At 50.4% G+C, this 18,855-nt stretch overlaps 1 protein-coding gene across 16 annotated transcripts in view; it reads right to left on the bottom strand.

The window, feature by feature from the left end:
* The window catches only part of LOC125513339 (serine/threonine-protein kinase EDR1), a 51,412-nt gene that overhangs the window by 18,804 nt on the left and 13,753 nt on the right, over positions 1-18,855 (bottom strand). For 11 of the 16 annotated variants that reach the window (XM_087527758.1, XM_087527756.1, XM_087527755.1 and 8 more), the window contains exons 2-7: positions 5,949-6,254; positions 5,657-5,860; positions 5,084-5,275; positions 4,739-4,977; positions 4,349-4,444; positions 4,134-4,223 (exon numbers count right to left, since the gene is read on the bottom strand). In XM_087527758.1, the coding sequence (XP_087383884.1) occupies positions 4,134-4,223; positions 4,349-4,444; positions 4,739-4,977; positions 5,084-5,275; positions 5,657-5,860; positions 5,949-6,194 (1,067 nt within the window). In that variant the 5' untranslated portion in view covers positions 6,195-6,254. Of the gene's footprint in view, positions 1-4,133; positions 4,275-4,348; positions 4,445-4,738; positions 4,978-5,083; positions 5,276-5,656; positions 5,861-5,948; positions 6,255-18,855 lie in introns of all 16 variants that reach the window. The other 5 variants (XM_087527749.1, XM_087527754.1, XM_087527750.1 and 2 more) reach the window with 2 other exon arrangements.

The following is an 18,855-nucleotide window of genomic DNA, read 5'->3' as shown; positions in this document are numbered from 1 at the left end:
AAAGCAGTTACAGATTCTATATATAGCAGAGAAGAATTGATATAAATAATATAGGACGGGAAGATAAAGCAAGCAGAAACAAAACCCTCAAAGAGATATAAATATGGGACAATTAACTCAAATTAGCCATTTCCAGATTGCTGCTTTTCATCTAAAAGCTGACCACAACAAAGGCTGATTTTTAAGCAACTAATATGTCAGAGGCAGGGCAGTATGATGCGGTTGGGGCCATGCGGAGCTCACCATCAGAGTGAGAGGATAATGGTGCTGAGTTAGTTACATGTAGCGTTAACTCAGTTTCACGCCATGATATGCCATGCCGTGTCATGTTATTGCTTTATCCTGAGGGGTCAGACTACACCAAGTCTCAAAGTGGAGGGATCAATATGTTGGGCGACGTCATCCTCCTCCATGTCCGCAGCTCTACCGGCTCGATCGATTCCTGCGCATAGTTCGTCATCGCGCACGAAGCCCACGCCTACACATAGATAGGCGTGTTGTACACACCTTATCATGTCATTGCTCCATGGCTAGTATATATAGCGTCATGTACAGTGTATGTAATCATCATGTGAGTAATACAACATTCTTCTTGGTAATCAGACCGAGAAGCTTTCCCTCTCTTTCGCCATGGCTGACACTACCACGGCCCTCAGCCCTAGCTCCTCGTCGACCTTTGTTGCTACCGATCCTTCAGGATCTCAAGTAGCTGGCCTCAACGACACCGTGATCTCCCCACCCGGCTCCCCTTCCGCGGTGCACGGGCCCTCGCCATTGTGCCGTCGATCACCTAGGTACCCTCCGCCAATTCCCTCTCAACCCTACCCGCCATAACTACCACCCTCTCGATACACTTCAAGATCACTGACTACGTCATGTTCTATGTCAACCTCGCCACCCGCAACTACCCTTCGTCATCTGCAAATCTGGCGTCCAAGAACACGTCGAGGTGGAGTCCAATCCCCTAAAGAAACGCACAATGGCGCAACGAACACCCCAAAATGAATTTGGGGTGTTACTAGAAGCATATGCATCTCATAATCTTTTGCTTGCACATTTAGATTTTAAGGAAGGAATATTTAAATTGATTTTCAAAATAAAAATAAAAAAGAGTGGACGATGACATGACTTCCTCAAATTATAGGGAATGATTCAGATATACCTCATATGCATATTTGGAGTTCTAGTATAATTATTGGAATTATAAAACCCTACACACTATTTTTATGCCATGTGTGTCCACCATAGATTTATATGTCAGCCTTCTTTTCTAGCATTGGCCCTTTCTGTACAATTTTTGCGGCCTTTCTCGGTGTGGTTGTCTTTGTACGACTTATGTAGCCTCCTTTTGCATTGCTGTTGATCTACACCCCTTTCTTGCCCCCGAGCTTCTTGCGCCACCGGTTTCTATTGCTATGATCTTTGCAACATGCTTCTTCTATCCCTTTTTGGCTTGACTCAACATGTTTCTAAAAACTCCATGCTACTATGAACGTGGATTTTGGGATTTCGCTATTTATCTTAGTCTTACACTTTTTCAAATGAAATGCTTTGTGTACGCTTTGCATTTGAGAGAGGGGGTGTTAAGGACTACTTGCGGACGCTCAAGAATCAACTTTCTACTAAGGGTATCGTTAGCAGCGTGGTTGGGAACGAGTAGGCAGGGGTGCGTACGGCGGCCTTATAGTGAAGGTCGTCGTACACTCGACTCAATGATGTTTTTAAATAGGTTTTGTCGCCTCATGGGAGCATGACCAACATCCTATGGAAGGGTCGTCAAGAGTGGTGCCCGCTGCACGGAATACTTGTGTCGCCACGACTCCCAACTAGTCCGCACCTGGTCCCTTGGACTCCAGATCTCGGCCTTCCTAACTCTTAAGAGAGCTAGTAGGGGAGAGTGACCCCCTTCTTGAGTGAGTGATTTACATGCCTATGGAGGGCCTTGTATAGCCTAGGGGTCCTTGACAAATGACCAAGGCTACTAGGTACTTTTCCCTCCTTTGGTCCCATATGCCACTAGTTGGGGTTGGAGGTGGGTTGTAGCCCATTAGGGGAGAACCCCTAAACTACCCATTTTGACTTTTGGGGATCTTCATTTGACTAGTTGACCATGAAGCCTTGCTTGGAATTTTGTTGGCCAGGGTGGCTTGCTTGGACCCATGAAGAGTTACTCTGACTTGTGTTGACTGCCCACATGGCATGTTACATAGGGTAGGGGTGGTGCCTTCAGAAGGGTCAGAGCCATTACTGCAACACTGCAACATTATGTATTGGTCTAGGTGTCTATTAGCCTAGATTTCCTTCCTTGTACTCCAAGTCCATTGTATTGTATATTTACGCCTTGGGCTCTGCAATATAAGACAAGTTGCTCCTCTTAACAAAAACCATCGGATGTATGTAGACATATTTTAGAGTGTAGATTTACTCATTTTGCTCCGTATGTAGTCACTTATTGGAATTTGTAGAAAGACTTATATTTGGTAACGGAGGGAGTAGAATCGATCGGCTAGCTACCATTTAGCCTGCTGTGCGTACTGAGTGTTCTCCAACGACAAATTAATCTACTCCATGGGCGAGCTTTGTTTTAGACGTCCGCTACTCGGAGGAGAGTTATCGTCAGTCAACGACTCAATAGAAGCATGCAAGATTGCCGGAGAGTGACTTGCACCGCTGGCTCAACCGATGGGGTCGTCTACAGAAAAACAAACTACATGCTACCCCTTGCGGCATGGTGACCAACAGACGAAGGAATCCCTGGCGACAGCGTCGAGAAGAAGATGGCTTGTGAGAGACCAACAAAATTAAAAAAAGGTTAAGCACCTAGCCTGAAACGGCTAATAATGAGAAGATAAATTGCATTACAGTTAATGACGAGGAGTCGAAGGCGCTGCCCTTTTCTCTCGGTTCTGTTTTGAAAAAAGAGGTCTGTTTTGAAAAAAGAGGTAAGATACCATGATTTATTAAACTACAGTATTTTTTTCATCCAAACACCTCAAAGTATTTAAAACCATGGTTTTTTTTAGAAACCACGGTATTCCTCAAAAACTGTAAAATTACTTTGTATCCAAAGTTCCAAGCGCACCCTAAAAAGACACAAGTGCCCTTGAAAAGATAATTTTGAAGGCAAAATTCATGGGCATATTTGTCTTTTGAGAGCCATTAGGATATTGCTTCTACCAGATATTTGGGCTTTAGGAGGTCGCTCAGACCTCGTCTTTTTCGGCGACAAGGTGACCTGCACTCCTAAACCACCATGGTAAGGCTGCATTTGGCATTGAGATGGATTATGATAATCCAGCTTTTGCTATTTTTTTCTATTTGGCTAACCATCTTTTTTCCTGCTTTCATGGCTACTTACCGCCCAGAATTTATAAGGAAAGTTCAGTACAACATAGTTTAGTGCCAATAAACTAAGTCTAAATCTTAATAATCAAGGAAAAATATGAACAATTTAGTAAAAATTCAATAAACTTTGGAAAATCAAAAAATAATGAGGAAAATAAATTTCGAAACCAGTAATCATAAGCAGAAATGGAAAACATAAAACTGGTATAAATAAAAGGAAATTAAAAGAAGATAAATATCTAGATAATTTGATCTAATTCTTCATATAATTTATAACATTTTCATCTTTCCTAAGTTTATAGTCAAAACAGTGAAATATTAAAAAAAAACTCATCACTGCAGATAATCCCATGTTTTTGAAGATCCTATCAATCCTGTGATATTCCTATTCCTACGTTCTCGAATTTCTAAAGTTCAGATAGGCCCTTAGAAGTGCTAGATAGATAGAACATGATTATCTCTGTAACAAACAACTGCTAATCTCTGCACGCACAAACCATAGCCTTTAGTTGCTAACATTCTACAGAAGTGTGACCCTCCGCCATCATGTGTAGAACTAAGTTCTGATGGTGAACGAGTCTGAGCAGCTATCATGCATATTAGAGGTAGAAAATAGTAAGATACAGAACTTTGACAGTGCAGAAGATTACTACGGCAAAAGAGATCTCACGCCAGACTAAAAGAACCATGTAATGAACAAATTTACCAGATTGAACCATGTAATGAACAAATTTACCAGATTGGTGACAATAGCTACTGTGTAAACAGAAAAGGGTAAAACTAAGAACCTTGAACTGGCAGTTCTTTGATGTTCATTAGCTTTCCTCCCACGGCGTCCACATAAGGCATTGGCAACATTTGGTTCACTATGTGATGAACTTGTAAACCATGAAATGGAAAAATAAAAAGGTAATTCTGAAACGTGAACACTGAAAAAACAGAGCAAGGATGAAAGAGAATGTAGAAGGATGGAAGAAAATTGTTATATTTATTTGAGGCTTACCATCTCAATTTGCCCTCCATAGAGTTTGAAGTTCGGTGCATGATGTCTCTTAGGGACGGAACTTTAAATGACCTATTGTTTTCATCTTGCTCTTGCCTGAAAAGTGACATAAATTGGCAATAGTGCTTATCAGGAACAATATCAAGGCACTAGAAGGCTACAATTATATAGTTCTAAGACTACAGATTGATGTTTAGAAATATAGATTGTTCCTGGCAAACAAGACAATGATTTTAAGTTTGCACAGGTATTTCTATGCCCAAAGCTGAAGTCAAACAGAGCAGTATCATACTATCATATGTTGCTAATGCAATAATAAGATCCCTGCAAGGGACCAAACATAACCAGAACCAGAAACAGGTATATCAAAAAGGGAATACACAAGCATACCGTTGAGAGCACAAAGGACTATTCGGTTCAAGAGGAGAATCACAAGAATCATAGTCAGCAGAGTCACTCTCTCCAGCAGCAGATATATGGGATGTGATTATAGCATTGGATGAGAATGGAATTAGTTGTCCTGGAAAACGCATTAGATCAACGAGAAACTCCATGGACTTCAGCATAACAACAACAGACATATGTTTGGGTGAGTCATCGTGTTCATGAGATTCTTCATCTGAAATGCCCTGCACATATTAAATAACATAGTAATGTAGGGTTCAGGAATTTCACGAGTGGGAAGAATCCTATTTCAAAGTGCAGACGCACTAACGAGAAGGTAATAGAACTTACCACCAACAGCTTAGAATCTATACCAACAGAGTCAGCAAGGACTTTAAATAAAATTGCTCTGGGCCGACAAGATCCATGTCTTATCTGCCCCAACAATTGAATTCCCTTGCTTTCCATGAAATGAAAATTTTCTTCAGAAGAAGTTCTTGCAGGGCTGAGCTGTGGATTTGGTCGCTTATAGAAGTCACAAACCTGCAATTATCATTAAAAGTTATGCTCGCACGGAAATACGTAAATAGTTTCACATCAGTACAGGCCGGAAGAAATGTAACTAAAGGCAGCCTTTTAAAATGTGTAATTAGATCCATATCTGTACAGGCTCGGAAAAACAAGAAAAAACAATCTATACTTCAGAAATGAGTTATTTTATACATCAAGCAGCAACTAGAATCCACGAAACACTTCAAGGAATAAATAGGTCAGTTAAAATGGTTGCAGAACAAGGAAGAGTTTTTGTGATTTATTTACACAGCAATTGATCATAGAGAAATTGCAGCAAACAGTTTTTCTAAAGAAGAAAAGAAGATGGCATCATTGTCCCCCATTGCATAAAGGATCTCAGAGAGAACTTACCAAACCTGCAAGCTTTTTTATCATTGCGGCTGGGTTAGAACTCAATCCTTTTACCAGAGCTACACATAGCTGCCTTATCGCAGATAGCTTTTTATCCTTCTCTAAGTCCACAAGAATTATCTCAGCCTTGAAGCCCTCTATTCCAAGGGAATATAGATCATCAGGAGAAGGAATGGCGTCAAAACACTCCTTCAGTTTCTTATCCTACAAAGTTCAGAATGATAATATAAAATAAATAAAGAAGTACAGAGAGAGTGCTAACAAATTGGTACCTCGAATAAGATCCACTTACCGGTATAATTGAGTAAAATCCATTGGGTATTGGACTCGATAGAGATCCAGTAGACCATAATTCCTGAGAAGCGCAAAATGAATGGTCACCTTTCATACAGTTAAGAGAAGAATCTGCCAAATCCGAATTGTGGTCCTGCTTAGCCAAGGAAACGGATTGGAACTTATGCTCTTCATGTGAGGACAGCCAATTTGCGTCAGTAGAGTGTATATCAGATTGCCCTTCACCATCTGGCAGATCATCCATCTCAAATATATGTTAAAATACAGTATCATTTTACGAATGTCATCATACAGATCAACCAGTCTGCAAACGAAAAGGTACAACAAATAGATTGAATTAGACGAGTGTTGACTCTTAGTGTGCATAAGCTAAAAAGAGATAGAGTGTTGATTCTTGTATTTGGCCAGTAAAAAAGAAAGAGCAGATACCAATAACACAGCTTCTATTATTTAAACTTCATTGGTTATACACACCCTACTTATGCAGCAAGAGTTGCTGCATTTAGCTAGCAGTGTATATACAGTATGGGCAGTATTTACCACGATATAAGTGATCCTAGTTTTCGCTTAGTGTTAGCTGTAATCCTTGTGCCTTTTGTTTTATTGGCACATTAGCACAGGTCAGCTAGAACTTTCTTAGTCAGTAAGACAGTATATGCAGGTACACAGTGTAGTCAATTTGCCTATTACATGTACTAGCAGATGCCTTTTGCATATATGGGTCGATTGCTAGCAATCGACTTGTCTATGTACTATATTTAGACCTCACAACAACAATACAAGCTCAACCTCCCTTGTTCAGCTCACAGTTACCTGATTCGCAATTCGCTCGGTTCACGATTCAGGATTCGCTTCATCTACCAAATCAGATTTGATGGGGGATACACATCTACGATTCGCGAATCGTAGTTAGAGAAGGGGTTCGCGAACCCGGCGATTACGATTCGTCGCCTCTAGCATACAATGTATTTTTCTCTTTATATGGAGGGCTTCATTAGTTCATTGACCATCCATGGCAATCCCATCGATGAACATAGGGTTGTCGAGAAGTTTTTGTGTGTCATCCCTTGGAGGTATGTGTAGATTGCGCCGTCAATCGAGACTATACTCGATACAACGAAGCTCTCAATTGAATAGGTGACAAGCCAGCTCAAGACTGCTTATGATCATTGTGAGTCGTAAACCAAGTTGGAGCAGCCGATCCTATCCAGCAGCAAGGTCTACTTCTCTGAGGAGTAGTGACTCACCCAGATGAAGCAAAGGCAGGACGGAGAGGGAGCTCCAGGCCTCCCAACCAAAGGCGGGAGGGATAGGAAAGCTCCAAGCCTCCTAATTCACATTTACCCATTGGGTACCCCTACCACATCAACTTACACCACATACAACGGTGACCATTTCATCCTCTTTTGACAACTTCACGTGAAGCGAGGCAGGTCATTTTGATTTTGTCAAGGGTGCTGACTTGAGGTATCCATTCCAACATAAGCTTACTCTTCCCTTGACATTACCTTTAAAAGTCATTCGACCCCTTCACGACAAATTTGAGCCCATCGAGACTAGCTATTTGAGTATTGCTGGGCCTCGTGGCCTTGAGCATCGTAGTGACATCTTGCACACTATTTGGTGCCTCATAGTTAATCCGTGCAATATCTTGTGATAGTTTGTCTTGCATTTTTGGTCAAGTCTCAAAAGAAGTGGCAAAAGGAAGTAAAGTTCAAACAATAAAGATACAGAACTTAAATAAGCAAAAAGAGGAAGAGCAAAAGAGATATATGTGCCAGGTATACCTAATATAGAGATACATCTTGTGATATATAACCAAAAGAGATACTTAATATCTTGCGATAGTTTGTCTTGCATTTTTGGTCAAGTCTCAAAGGAAGTGACAAATGCAAGTAAAGTTAAAACAATAAAATACAAAGCTTATAAGCAAAAAGATTAAGAGCAAAAGAGATATTTGTGCCAGGTATATATAATATAGAGATACATCAAGCATGCAAGTTTGTAAATCTTTGCCGTATCATGAAATCAAGCTAGCGTATTTTTTTGTGTTTGTGTAACAAGAGCTTAGTCTTCGATAAGCCAATCATTCTTACATTTGTGATCAAATTGCATTACATCGAGTTCATTGTGGATATTTACCAATCTTTTCGATATCTTGGTCCACTTAATCCTTGATTTTGTTCCACTGACCTTACCAAGATCCACATATAGCCTTGTTGCGAATGTGTAGGTGCGCAGACAAGGTTCTTTGCCAACTTATCTCTCATTTCCAACTATCGATCGGGAGGTCCTTTTTACTTTTCAACTTCATCGGAAAGAGGTGTTAGAAATATACCCTAGAGGCAATCATAGCAATGATCATATTTCATTGAATCCATGAATTATTAAACGTTCCTTGAATAATATCATTTGTGTTGATTGGCAAGTATGTGACTTGTTTGTGAAACTCTATACTTGAATGGTTATTCTAAAGTAGTCCCTAGTGGGACTTAATTTGAGAACACATGAATATTCGACTAGCACATGTATTGGTTGATGACCATGTTTCACACTTCATGGACATGGAGATGTCGGACCAACAATGTGAAATGTTATGTGGGGTTGGATAAACCCAACTTGAGACATAGCGTGAATGTTAATTACCTCTTACAATGTGTATGTTATGTCCTTAGATGTGAGACGGTCATATGTACTTGAGATGTGTAGTGACTTGCTTAGGAGTTGCCAAACACTACTTTATAACTGATTAGTTATAAAGTTTGCTTTCTTGTTTATCATGAAGCATACTTCGAGCCATGGCCGGTCGATATGGGATTTGCCCCTCTCTTCGGTGAGAGAGAGATCTCTAGGGTCATCGAGTGATCAGATCCAAAAATGCATGGTTGTGCTACTTGAGGTTAAGAATTAACCTAGCAATGGATTCCAAGTACACAACATTGTGTAGGTTCATTTGATATGATCTTTACGTATGTTTGGGAGTTGGCATATCCTGCTAGGGGCCGCTACCCTAGAGAGCCTCCACCTCAACTGTTGTTCGGAGTTGCAAGCACACCATACTTATGGGCTCCTTGGAGGCGTTGCTGTTGCGACGCTTGTATGATCGCTCAAGGGATCCACAAGGAGGAGACACGATTCAACAGCTCTCCTTCCACTAGGTGACTACGCGTCTACTGCTAATCCCGTTACCTACAACCGCGGCATATTCTTGGGCGTTCATGGTAGAATTTTTTATTTGCGATAACGTAGTGTATCATGTTTCCTGCAAGAGGTAACTTTGGTACAATTCATTTCCTTTTAGCTACTCACATCTTTTGAAGAACCTACCTACAAGTTGGTCCAAGTTAAAGGACATTGTCGATGTTTTGGGATGGATAGCTAATTTGTTCGAAGGGGCGTATGAGTGGCAAATAGGGATGGCTACACAGAACAAACAGCGACCTACCTAGGTTTGGGCCCCCCATAGAGAGGTAAAACCCTACTCCTGATGCTAAGATGTATTGCACTGTGTGTCTACCTGTCGGGCCCGTGGGACTAGGGATATCCAGGGCCGCCTGCCTTCGGCCCAGAGCGTGGCGCACACCAAGGGTTCAACCACTGGCCCACCAGCAAGTGGTACGAGCAAGACCCCTCACGAGGCCCCACGCGAGGCGGTCTCCTGAGGCAGCCTCCCGACGCCCCCTCGTGGGGGCAAGCAGGTCAAGTGCTGCTCAGCCTGTCGCGCGGCCGCGTGCCTTCATGTGGGTGACGCGCACAACGACGAGTGACGCCAGAAGTTGTGCCAGCAGGCGCGGATGAAGAGGATTTCCCCTTTGGTGCTAAGGAAGCAAGGCCGGCCCGCCGGTTCCCAAAGCAATCCCCAAAGGTTGCCTGATCGGTGCAAAAAGACCAAGACGACGGACGCACCAGGACGGAGGTCATCACCGAGCCCACCGGCGCGTCACGAGCGGTGGCTTTGCAGACGAAGACCCCCCTTTTGTCGGGATAGACTGCGCCCTTGTCCTCCTTCAAATTGCCGTTGTGTGGCAACCCTTCCAGGCAATGTTTTCGGGGAAGAGGACCAAGGCATGTATAAAGGAAGGCAGAGTGCCGTTGTAGAGGAGATCGACCATTCTAGCTCTCCAACCCTTGTACTCTTGTCTCCTCCACCATAGCAATCCACAAACCAAGCATGAGTAGGGTTTTACACCGCAAGGTGGCCCGAACCTGGGTAACTGTTGTGTCTCCGGCCTGCCCCCGCTAGCTCCCTCTCGCCGTAGCATCACCGTGGTTAGAAGCAGGAAGGAGTAGGGCGGTAGGAACGAGTGCACCCCAGAGTCCGAACCTCTTGGGTCCCAGGAGCCCCGATTTCGACATTTGGTGCACTAGGTAGGGGTGCGCCGCCGTTCTCCCGCTTCGTTTCGCCTCCTCCTTCACCAAGCTTCATGGCTGAAGCTCGCCGCGAGCGCGCTGAGCGCCGGGCAAGGCGCATCGCCAAGACGACGCTTGTGGGCCACGACAGCCGCCGACACCCTGCTGGAGCCGCAGCAGCTGCCGCCACCGACCCCGCTGCCCACGAGCAGCAAGACTCCTCCATGCACCCCTCCGTGCAACCTGATGGCCGCATCGATACGGCCTCTTCCTCCCACGGCCGACGAACACGCAGGCCATGCTGCTCATGGCGCGCGAGCTGCTACGTTACCGCCCGGGCGACGCCGGCTAAGACGCCTGGCTTGGCCGCATCACCGAGCTCGTCAACGCCGCCGGGGCCCTCTCACTCGCTCCGCCCTCCGCCATCTCGCGCTGGGGACGTGGCCCACAGTGCGCCTCCGCCACCTACCCTGCGCAGCGACCTCACCGAACCCCGACGCGACGCGCGTCCACGCAAGCCACCTGCGGAGCGCCCCCGCCGGCCCGAAATGAGGACAGTTGCCAAATCGTCCACCATGCGCCACCTAATGCGCATGTGTTCCTCGAGCAACAGCGTCAACGCCAAGACCGGATCGTCCAAGAAGCCGCAGCGGCCGGGCGCCAGAACCGCGCAGCCCTCGTGCGCGGCGTTCCATCAAACAGCGTGGGCTACCGGGCTTTCACCCACGAGCTGCGCCGGGTGGTCTGCCCGTTAAGTTCAAGCCAGAGCTGCCCCCACGTTACGACGGCGTCCCAGACCCCACGGAGTTTCTCCAGCTCTACGCGTTGGGTATCGAGGCTGCGAACGGCGACGACAAGGTCATGGCAAACTAATTCCCCATGGCCCTCAAGGACGGCACGCGCCCCCGGCTCATGAACCTGCCCGATGAGTCGATCTCTTCATGGAGCGAGCTCTGTGACCAGTTCATCGCTAACTTCAAGGGCACGCATGACCGCCCCCTTACCGCCAACGACCTGCGGCGTGTGCGGCAGCGCCCTGGCGAGACCCTCCGCAAATATATCCAGCGCTTCAGCCAGGTGCGCTAGAAGATTCCGCGCGCTTCTGATGAGGTCATCATCCTGGCGTTCTTCACCGACGTCATGGACGTCAAGATGCGCAAGAAGCTCGCCATCAACAACGATCTGGCCGAAGGTCGCCTCTTCATCCACAACGGCCCCGACATCGCGCTCGACGACAACAAGACCAAGGGCAAGGAGGTGAAGCGCAAGGGCCTGCCGTGTTAGCAACGGGGCCTGAGCAGAAGCGCGGCCGCGACTGCGACGAGCCCAGAAGGACAACCGCCCGTTCTGCGTCTACCACAATGTGCGCACCCACAACACTGAAGACTGCCAGGAGCTCAAGTCACTCCGCGACGAGCGCTTGGGCCGTCGTGGGGATCGCAATGATCGCGGCCCCGGCCGTGGGGGAGGCCGTAGCGGCGGCCAATGGGATAGCCGCGACGGCAACCAGCGCTAGGCCTGGCGCGATCAGCCTCGTGAGGCGCACCCTCAGGCCAATGCTACCCTTTCGCCACTATCGCCGCCACCCAGAAGTAACATCAACCAGCATGACGAGGGGGCTGGGGGCCTCGCGCGGTAGTCTGCATCCTTGGTGGAGCTTAGGCCCTCGCGTCCAACCACGTCTTCAAACAGTTCTCTCGCGAGGTGAACGCCGCACTCCCGAGCCCTGAGACCGCGCGGCCCCTCAAGTGGTCGCAGTATGCCATCACCTTCGACTCCAAGGACCACCTCAGGTGCACGGCCGCTGCCGGCGCGCTCTCCATGTTGTGCACCCCCATCATCGGCAACGTCACGGTCACCAAGACCCTCATCAACGGAGACGCCGACCTCAATGTGATCTCCATCGAGACCTTTGAAACGCTCCAAGTGCCCTACGACCAGTTGGCCCCGACCCGTCCCTTCTCCGGGGTGACCGATGGGTCAATCATTCCTCTAGGGCAAGTGCGCCTCCCAGTGACCTTCGACACCCGCCATAACTACCACACCGAGCTCATCGACTTCGACATGGCGCATTGGTCTGTCGTACAACGCAATCCTGGGGTATCCGGCACTCGCCAAATTTATGGCGGCGACCCACCACGGCTACAACGTCCTCAAGATGTCTGGCTGCAGCGACGTCATCGCCATCGCATGCGACGAGAAGGACGCGGTCTGCTCCCTCAAGCACGCCTACAGGGCCGCCACGGCCACACTTGGATGGCGAGGATGCCGTCGGTCGGGCCTCCTGAGGCCGCTCCCGCAAGGAAGAAGCAGCTGCTCTCTCAAGCCCGCCGCAAGGCATCGGCTGACGGCAATGGCCCAGGCCCTGCCCTCACAGTCGGCGCCTGCTTCCCTCCCAAATAGGAAGGCGCACTCGACACCTCCCTTCAGGCAGGCTCGGGTGTTTTCATCAGGAAGGCATCAGACTAGTCCGGTGTGCCGAGGGAGGTGATCGAGCACCACCTAGCGGGGTGCCCCAACGCGTGCCCCGCCAAGCAAGGAATACGACGCCAAGCGCTAGAGAAGCAAGAGTTCATCGCCCGGAAAATCTCCAAGCTACAGGAAGCTCGAGCCATCCGTGGGGAGCGCCGCCTCGAGCGGCCCGTCAACCCGGTCATCGTCCCCGAGAAGGGCGGCAAGGCACGCATATGCATCAACCTTGCAAGCCTCAACAGGGCTTGCTCTCAAGACCTCTTCTGGTCGTCGCGCGTTGGCCGGAGCACGGGCCTCACCACCAACTACACCCGCATGCCCTTCGGTCTGATGAACGCCAGCGCCACCTTCTAAAGGCTGGCGCGGCTCACGTTAGAACCTCGCGAGCCTTCTGGCCCTCGCGAGCCCCCTGGGCGTTGGGAGCCTCCCGGCCTCTGAGCAACGGACCCCCGTGGCACACTTCGTCAAGCAGCTCGACGCTCCTACAGCGACATGTCGCCAGGTGATTTTTTGGTTGATCAAATTGAGGGCTCCCCACGGGCTGGATCATCCTCAAGCTGGCTAGGGTCCGTCCCCGTAGCAGCATCACTTTCTGGTTGTGTGACGAATCTTAATTATGCGGTGCCACCTTGAGAGCGCCACGCGCTCGCGACTACCCTCCTGACCATCTCACAAGCGGGTGCTACTGGCCCGGCGTCTGTGCTTGGGTCCGTCTCTGCAGCGTAGATAAATCCAAGAGATCGAGCTCTGGCTTGTGGGCCTGCCCCTGCACACGCCACCTCACCAAGGTCCTTGGTGCCTTGTCTCCTCACAGAACAACCATGAGTGAGTTGGCGAGTGCGCGTCGCTCCCCATACCCCAAAATTTGTCAACATGCAGCCACCTCAAGTGTCGATTGTTCGAGGATCACGCAAGCAGCACCCCGTGCACCAAAAAGCGACAACTTGCAAAGCCCCAGGGAGACAAAGCCTCGAGGAGTGCACCTCGAGCGGCCGCGTTCACGGGTCGTGGCTCCGTCGGCACTACCCTTCGCAAAGCTAAGTCTAACCACCTCATGAGGTGCAACTATCATCCCTAGAATTCCCTCTTCTCGCGACCTTGGCGGAGCCTGTCGCCTCTTTTTCACGCGAGCCGCTTGCACATGAAAAAGGAGGGTTCCCATAGCGTCGCGTCTCTGGAGCCCTCACTAGCTCCTGGCGCCCCTCACCTCCTGGCCTTGTTCCAGGCATCGTGACCTGACATACCAGCGCGGCTAAGGCCCGCCCGAGGCTGGGTATTGACAATGTAGAGCATTTGGGCGAGCAAGAAAAAAAGGAGCAAGCCTCGTGAGGAAGCTTTAGGGGGAAACACAGGATTCGAATCGCAAAAGCATTAAACCTAAAGTGAGAGAGCCATTGTTCTTACACACCCCCCGTGGGGCCTACGTCGATCTAAGTGCAAAACAGGGCAAAATAAAGAGGGAAGCCTGAGACGAGGCGCGACCATCCTTGAGGCTCCGGCTCGGGCGCCGTCCGCGCCTAATCGGAGTCTTCATCCTCGCTCTTGACGCGGCAGGAGCCGTCGCTGCTCCCGCTCCCGACGGAGAAGGACGCGTCGCTGTCACCTATGCCGGAGTAGTCGCTATCCTTGCTCTCCATGCAGCACTTCAAGCGGGAGTCGGTGACCCCGAAGATCTTCATGCAAAGCGTGGCGGCCCAGTCATACTTGAAGTGGGGGACGTGCCCCTTTTTCAGGCAGCGTGCGATGGCGAACGACTTCCACCCCCTGCTTCAAGAACATGAAGCCCGTGGGGGTGAACTCCGTCGCCACCCAGGAGGGGCTGTTGCAGCAGCCGTCCGGCTGCACCCACAAGCCCAGCAGCATGCGGTCCGCCATTTCCTCCGTGAAGGAGTCTGGGAGCCGGAGCCAGGTGCAAGGTTGGTGATGCATGCCCACGATGAACTCGCGGGCCACATCGGCAGAATGGCTCCGTACCTGGGAAGGCATGGCGGTCGCGCCGCCTCAACCACCTCGCCCCCCGCGCCCGCTGGGGCCAATGTCGGCGGCCACAGGAGAGCGTCTGCGCCCCCATGGCGGCACCTTGGGCGCTGCAGCAGCTGCGGGAGCGCGGCCTATCCCTCTCACCATCGTCGCAGAGGTCCTTCCCCCTTGCCTTTATATAGCATTCGACGGAGAGGCAGTTCGCGTCCTCTCGCCTTCAGAAGGCGGACGAGAACAAGGAAGGCAATGATGGCTCCGCTCCGCGCCGCGCGCGGGCAGGCTTTATGTCAGCCTAGGCGGTTGCCAAGGCATCGTGGGAGGAGTGGGGGCGTCCCCCGCACCATTGAGCGCCACACGTCGTGCCTGGCCCGCAGGCGGTTAGGGCCCACACCGCTTCGGCCCCCCTCCCCCCTCCCAGAGGGCGAAGACGTGCATGCCGCGGGCCCGGGGGCTACTATGGGCCCAGAGGACTGGGGGTACCCAGGCGCGGCGCACGACAAGGATTCAACCCCTGGCCCACCAGCAAGTGCTACGAGCAAGACCCCTCGCAAGGCCCCCTTGCGAGGCGGTCTCCTGAGGCTCCCTCGCGGGGGCAAGCAGGTCAAGAGCTGCTCAACCTGTTGCGCGGCCACATGCCTTCACGTGGGTGACGTGCACAATGGCGAGCGACGCCAGAAGCCGTGCCAGTAGGCACAGATGAAGAGGATTTCCACTTTGGTGCTAAAGGGGCAAGGCCAGCCCACCGATTCCCAAAGCAAACCCCAAAGGTTGCCTGATCGATGCAAGAAGAACAAGACGACGGACACGCCAGGACGGAGGTCATCACCGAACCCACCGGCGCGTCACGACCTCACGGGTGGTGGCTTTGCAGACGAAGACCCCCCTTTTGTCAGGATAGACTGCACCCCTGTCCCCCTTCAAATTGTCGTTGTGTGGCAACCCTTCCCGCCAATGTTTTCGGGGAAGAGGACCAAGGCATGTATAAAGGAAGGCAAGGTGCCGTTGTAGAGAAGATCGACCATTCTGGCTCTCCAGCATTGTACTCTTGTCTCCACCATAGCAATCCACAAACCAAGCAGGAGTAGGGTTTTATACCGCAAGGTGGCCCGAACATGGGTAACTGTTGTGTCTCCGGCCTGCCCCCGCTAGCTCGCTCTCGCCGCAGCCTCGCCGTGGTTAGAAGCAGGAAGGAGTAGGGCAGTAGGAACGAGTACACCCCAGAGTTTGAACCTCTTGGGTCCCCGGAGCCCCGATTCCGACACTGCCGGAGATCAAAGGGATCTCGGTAAGAGCTCTTGGCTACAAGGTGAGCCACCAGAGGCGACGAAGGTGGGAGATGGAGGGTTAGGTGAGGAACCCTGGACCTCAATGATGTGAAGAATGTTCCAGTTGGAATCCTCCCAACCGAGAGGCCCCTAACTACCTTATGTACCTTGCTCAGTTAGGGTTACATGGCTCGGGGCGATTTACAAGTCAGTATGTGCTGCTGGGTCGCACTCGTCCATGGCTCACTGGGTGTGGTGGATGGTTGCCTTGTCCCTCAGGTTGATGTCGGCGTCCCGTCTAGAAGGTAGGCCCGAGTCACCATGTTGGCTCATGTCGAGGTCGCACTCGTCCATGGCTCACTAGGTGCGGTGGATGGTTGCCTTGTCCCCCAAGTTGATGGAGGCGTCCCGTCTAGAAGGTGGGCTCGAGTCACCATGTCGACCCATGTCAAGGTTGTTGGGCTGGCTTCCGGCCTTGCTGGCCATATCCGAGTGTCGTATCCTCGTCAGTAGCTCTCAAGTCCTTCACGAGCAAATTCATGTTTGTCCTTGCGGTTCCCGTCTGAGTCTGAGTGCGACATATTGGAGCTTGCATCTAGATTGCGAGCGACTCGTTAAACTCATGGAAGAAAAAGGACAAGGAGTTGAGAAATATTCACCACGAGGTTGGTAGTGACAGATGAGCTAATAACGGGTAAGTTTTGATGGTACCCAATTATCTCCAGTGGATGGAAACTGGCTCGTGACCCGGCTAAGGACATGCCATGAACCAAGTGTCGTGGTTCTAAGTCTGACAGTGATGTAGGGGGGTAAGTATGGAGAGGCAAGATCTTAGCTGTGGAGAAGTTGTAAGCACGCAAGGTTTACGAGTTCGGGCCCTTCTCGGAGGAAGTAATAGCCCTACGTCTCAGAGCCCGGAGGCGGTCGACTGGATTATGTGAGTATGAGTTACAGAGATGCGAACCCTTGTCTCGGAGGAGGGGGGTGGCTTATATAGAGTGCGCCAGGACCCCGGCCAGCCCACGTTACAAAGGGTTCAATGTACATTAAGACGGGGCGTTACTGGTAATGCTGGTAATAAAGTGCTATGATGACCATAAAAGCTATTTAATGACCGACCGTTAGCGTGCGGAGTGACTTTAGGTCTCCTGGCCGTCGAGTGGTTGGATCTTGGTCGAGTGATTGCTTCTTGGTCGAGTGTCTTCGAGTCTGTCGAGTGGAACACCTTCAAGTCGATTGAAAAGTGATTTCTTCTAGAGATGTCCTTGGGTAGGGCAGTTAGGACAGGTCCATGACCCTACCCTAGGTACATAGCTTCATCATTAGCCCCCGAATGGATCGAGGTTTGAGTGGGGAAGGAGTTGAGGACCTCTCCGACTCGTTTTTCATGCCGTGAGCATATCTTGCTCCGGATCAATGGACCTGAGTGATGACAGCAACTTCCTTTTCAGTCGCCTTGATCCATTCTTAATTCTTCGTTGAGTGAGTTTCTTTACTTGTAAGGCTCCGAGTGACGGTGCGGAGGAGATCTTTTAGTCTGACAAGTTTGTTTGCTGCCCGCAGATTTCGTGGGATCCGAATTTTGGGAAGCGCGCGGGACGGGGAAGGCCGCAGTAATCGGATGGGATAGAGCGGAGACGCCTCAATCCCCGCGCCGCCTTTTTCGCCACGTACCGCGCGCGCGATCGTTACGGGATTTGACAGAGTCACCTGGGCCTACCCGTCAGCCACTCGGAAGCGGCCTCATATAAGGCTTTGGACCAGAGTCTCCCGAACAGTGCGTTCCCATTTCCTCTTCTCCTCTTCACGCCCCTCCGCTGCGCTCGCTCTCGCCCCAGCATCACCGCTCCGTACGCGTCTCGCCGGCGACAATGGGGAAGGAGAAGACAGCGGCTCTGGAGCGGGCAAAGAAGGCGACGGCGAGGTCGAAGGGGAAGGCGGCCAGCCGGGGCGGATCTTCCTCGCGGACCGGCCTGCCGAAGGGCTGGATCCAGGGCGACTGGATCCACTCGAGGATCACCCAAGAAGACCTCGACGACCTGGCCGAAGGGGGGCTGATCCCCTATGACTCGGCGCGGCTTCCGGGGAAGGAATCTGAGCCGCAACCTCGGGAGGGTGAGCGTGTTCTTCTTGCCACCCACGTCGACCGTGGATTTTCCTTGCATCCTCACCCTTTCTTTCGAGGGTTTCTGAACTTCTTTGGGGCACAACTCCACCATTTTACCCCCAACTCGATTGTTTATGTCGCCGCTTTCATTTCTTTGTGTGAGAATTTCCTGGGTTGCCGGCCTCACTGGGGGCTTTTCAAGCATATTTTCACTTGTCGCTCCCAGACAGTGAAAAAGGCTAACCCGAGTGATGAGAGGACCCAAGTGATCCAGATGTGTGGGGGTCTTGGCATCCAGACGAGAGGGAAAAGCTCCTTTCCGGCCATGATTCTCCCTGACTCAGTTCGCGGATGGCACCTGGTTTTACTGTAAAGACCAGTCGACGCCAGGGCAATCGACTGGCCTCCCTCCCTTTACCATGGACCGAGTGGAGAAACCCTCCCCCTTGAAGGTGCTCCCGGAGGAGAAGGCGCACGTGAAGCTGTTGGTCGATCAAGTGGTCCAGCTTATTCGTGACGGGGTCACTGGTATGGATCTCTTGGAGGTCTTCCTTCAGCGGCGCATCCAGCCTCTTCAAGCTCGAGACCATCCGATGTGGATGTATTCGGGTCTTGAAGACTCCACTCGGATCCACCCGAAGGAGGTCGACGACGACACACTGGAGAAGTGGCTGTCAGGCATTACCGGGAACAAGGACAATCCCAGGGGAGCCAGGAGAGTTCCCCCTTTC

Source organism: Triticum urartu, chromosome 6A (genome assembly GCF_056163025.1).
Source record: "Triticum urartu cultivar PI428250 chromosome 6A, HENAU_Tu73, whole genome shotgun sequence".
Classification (NCBI taxonomy): Eukaryota; Viridiplantae; Streptophyta; class Magnoliopsida; order Poales; family Poaceae; genus Triticum; species Triticum urartu.
Note: the sequence above shows the minus strand (reverse complement) of the source record. Positions and strands in the feature narration are given on the sequence as shown.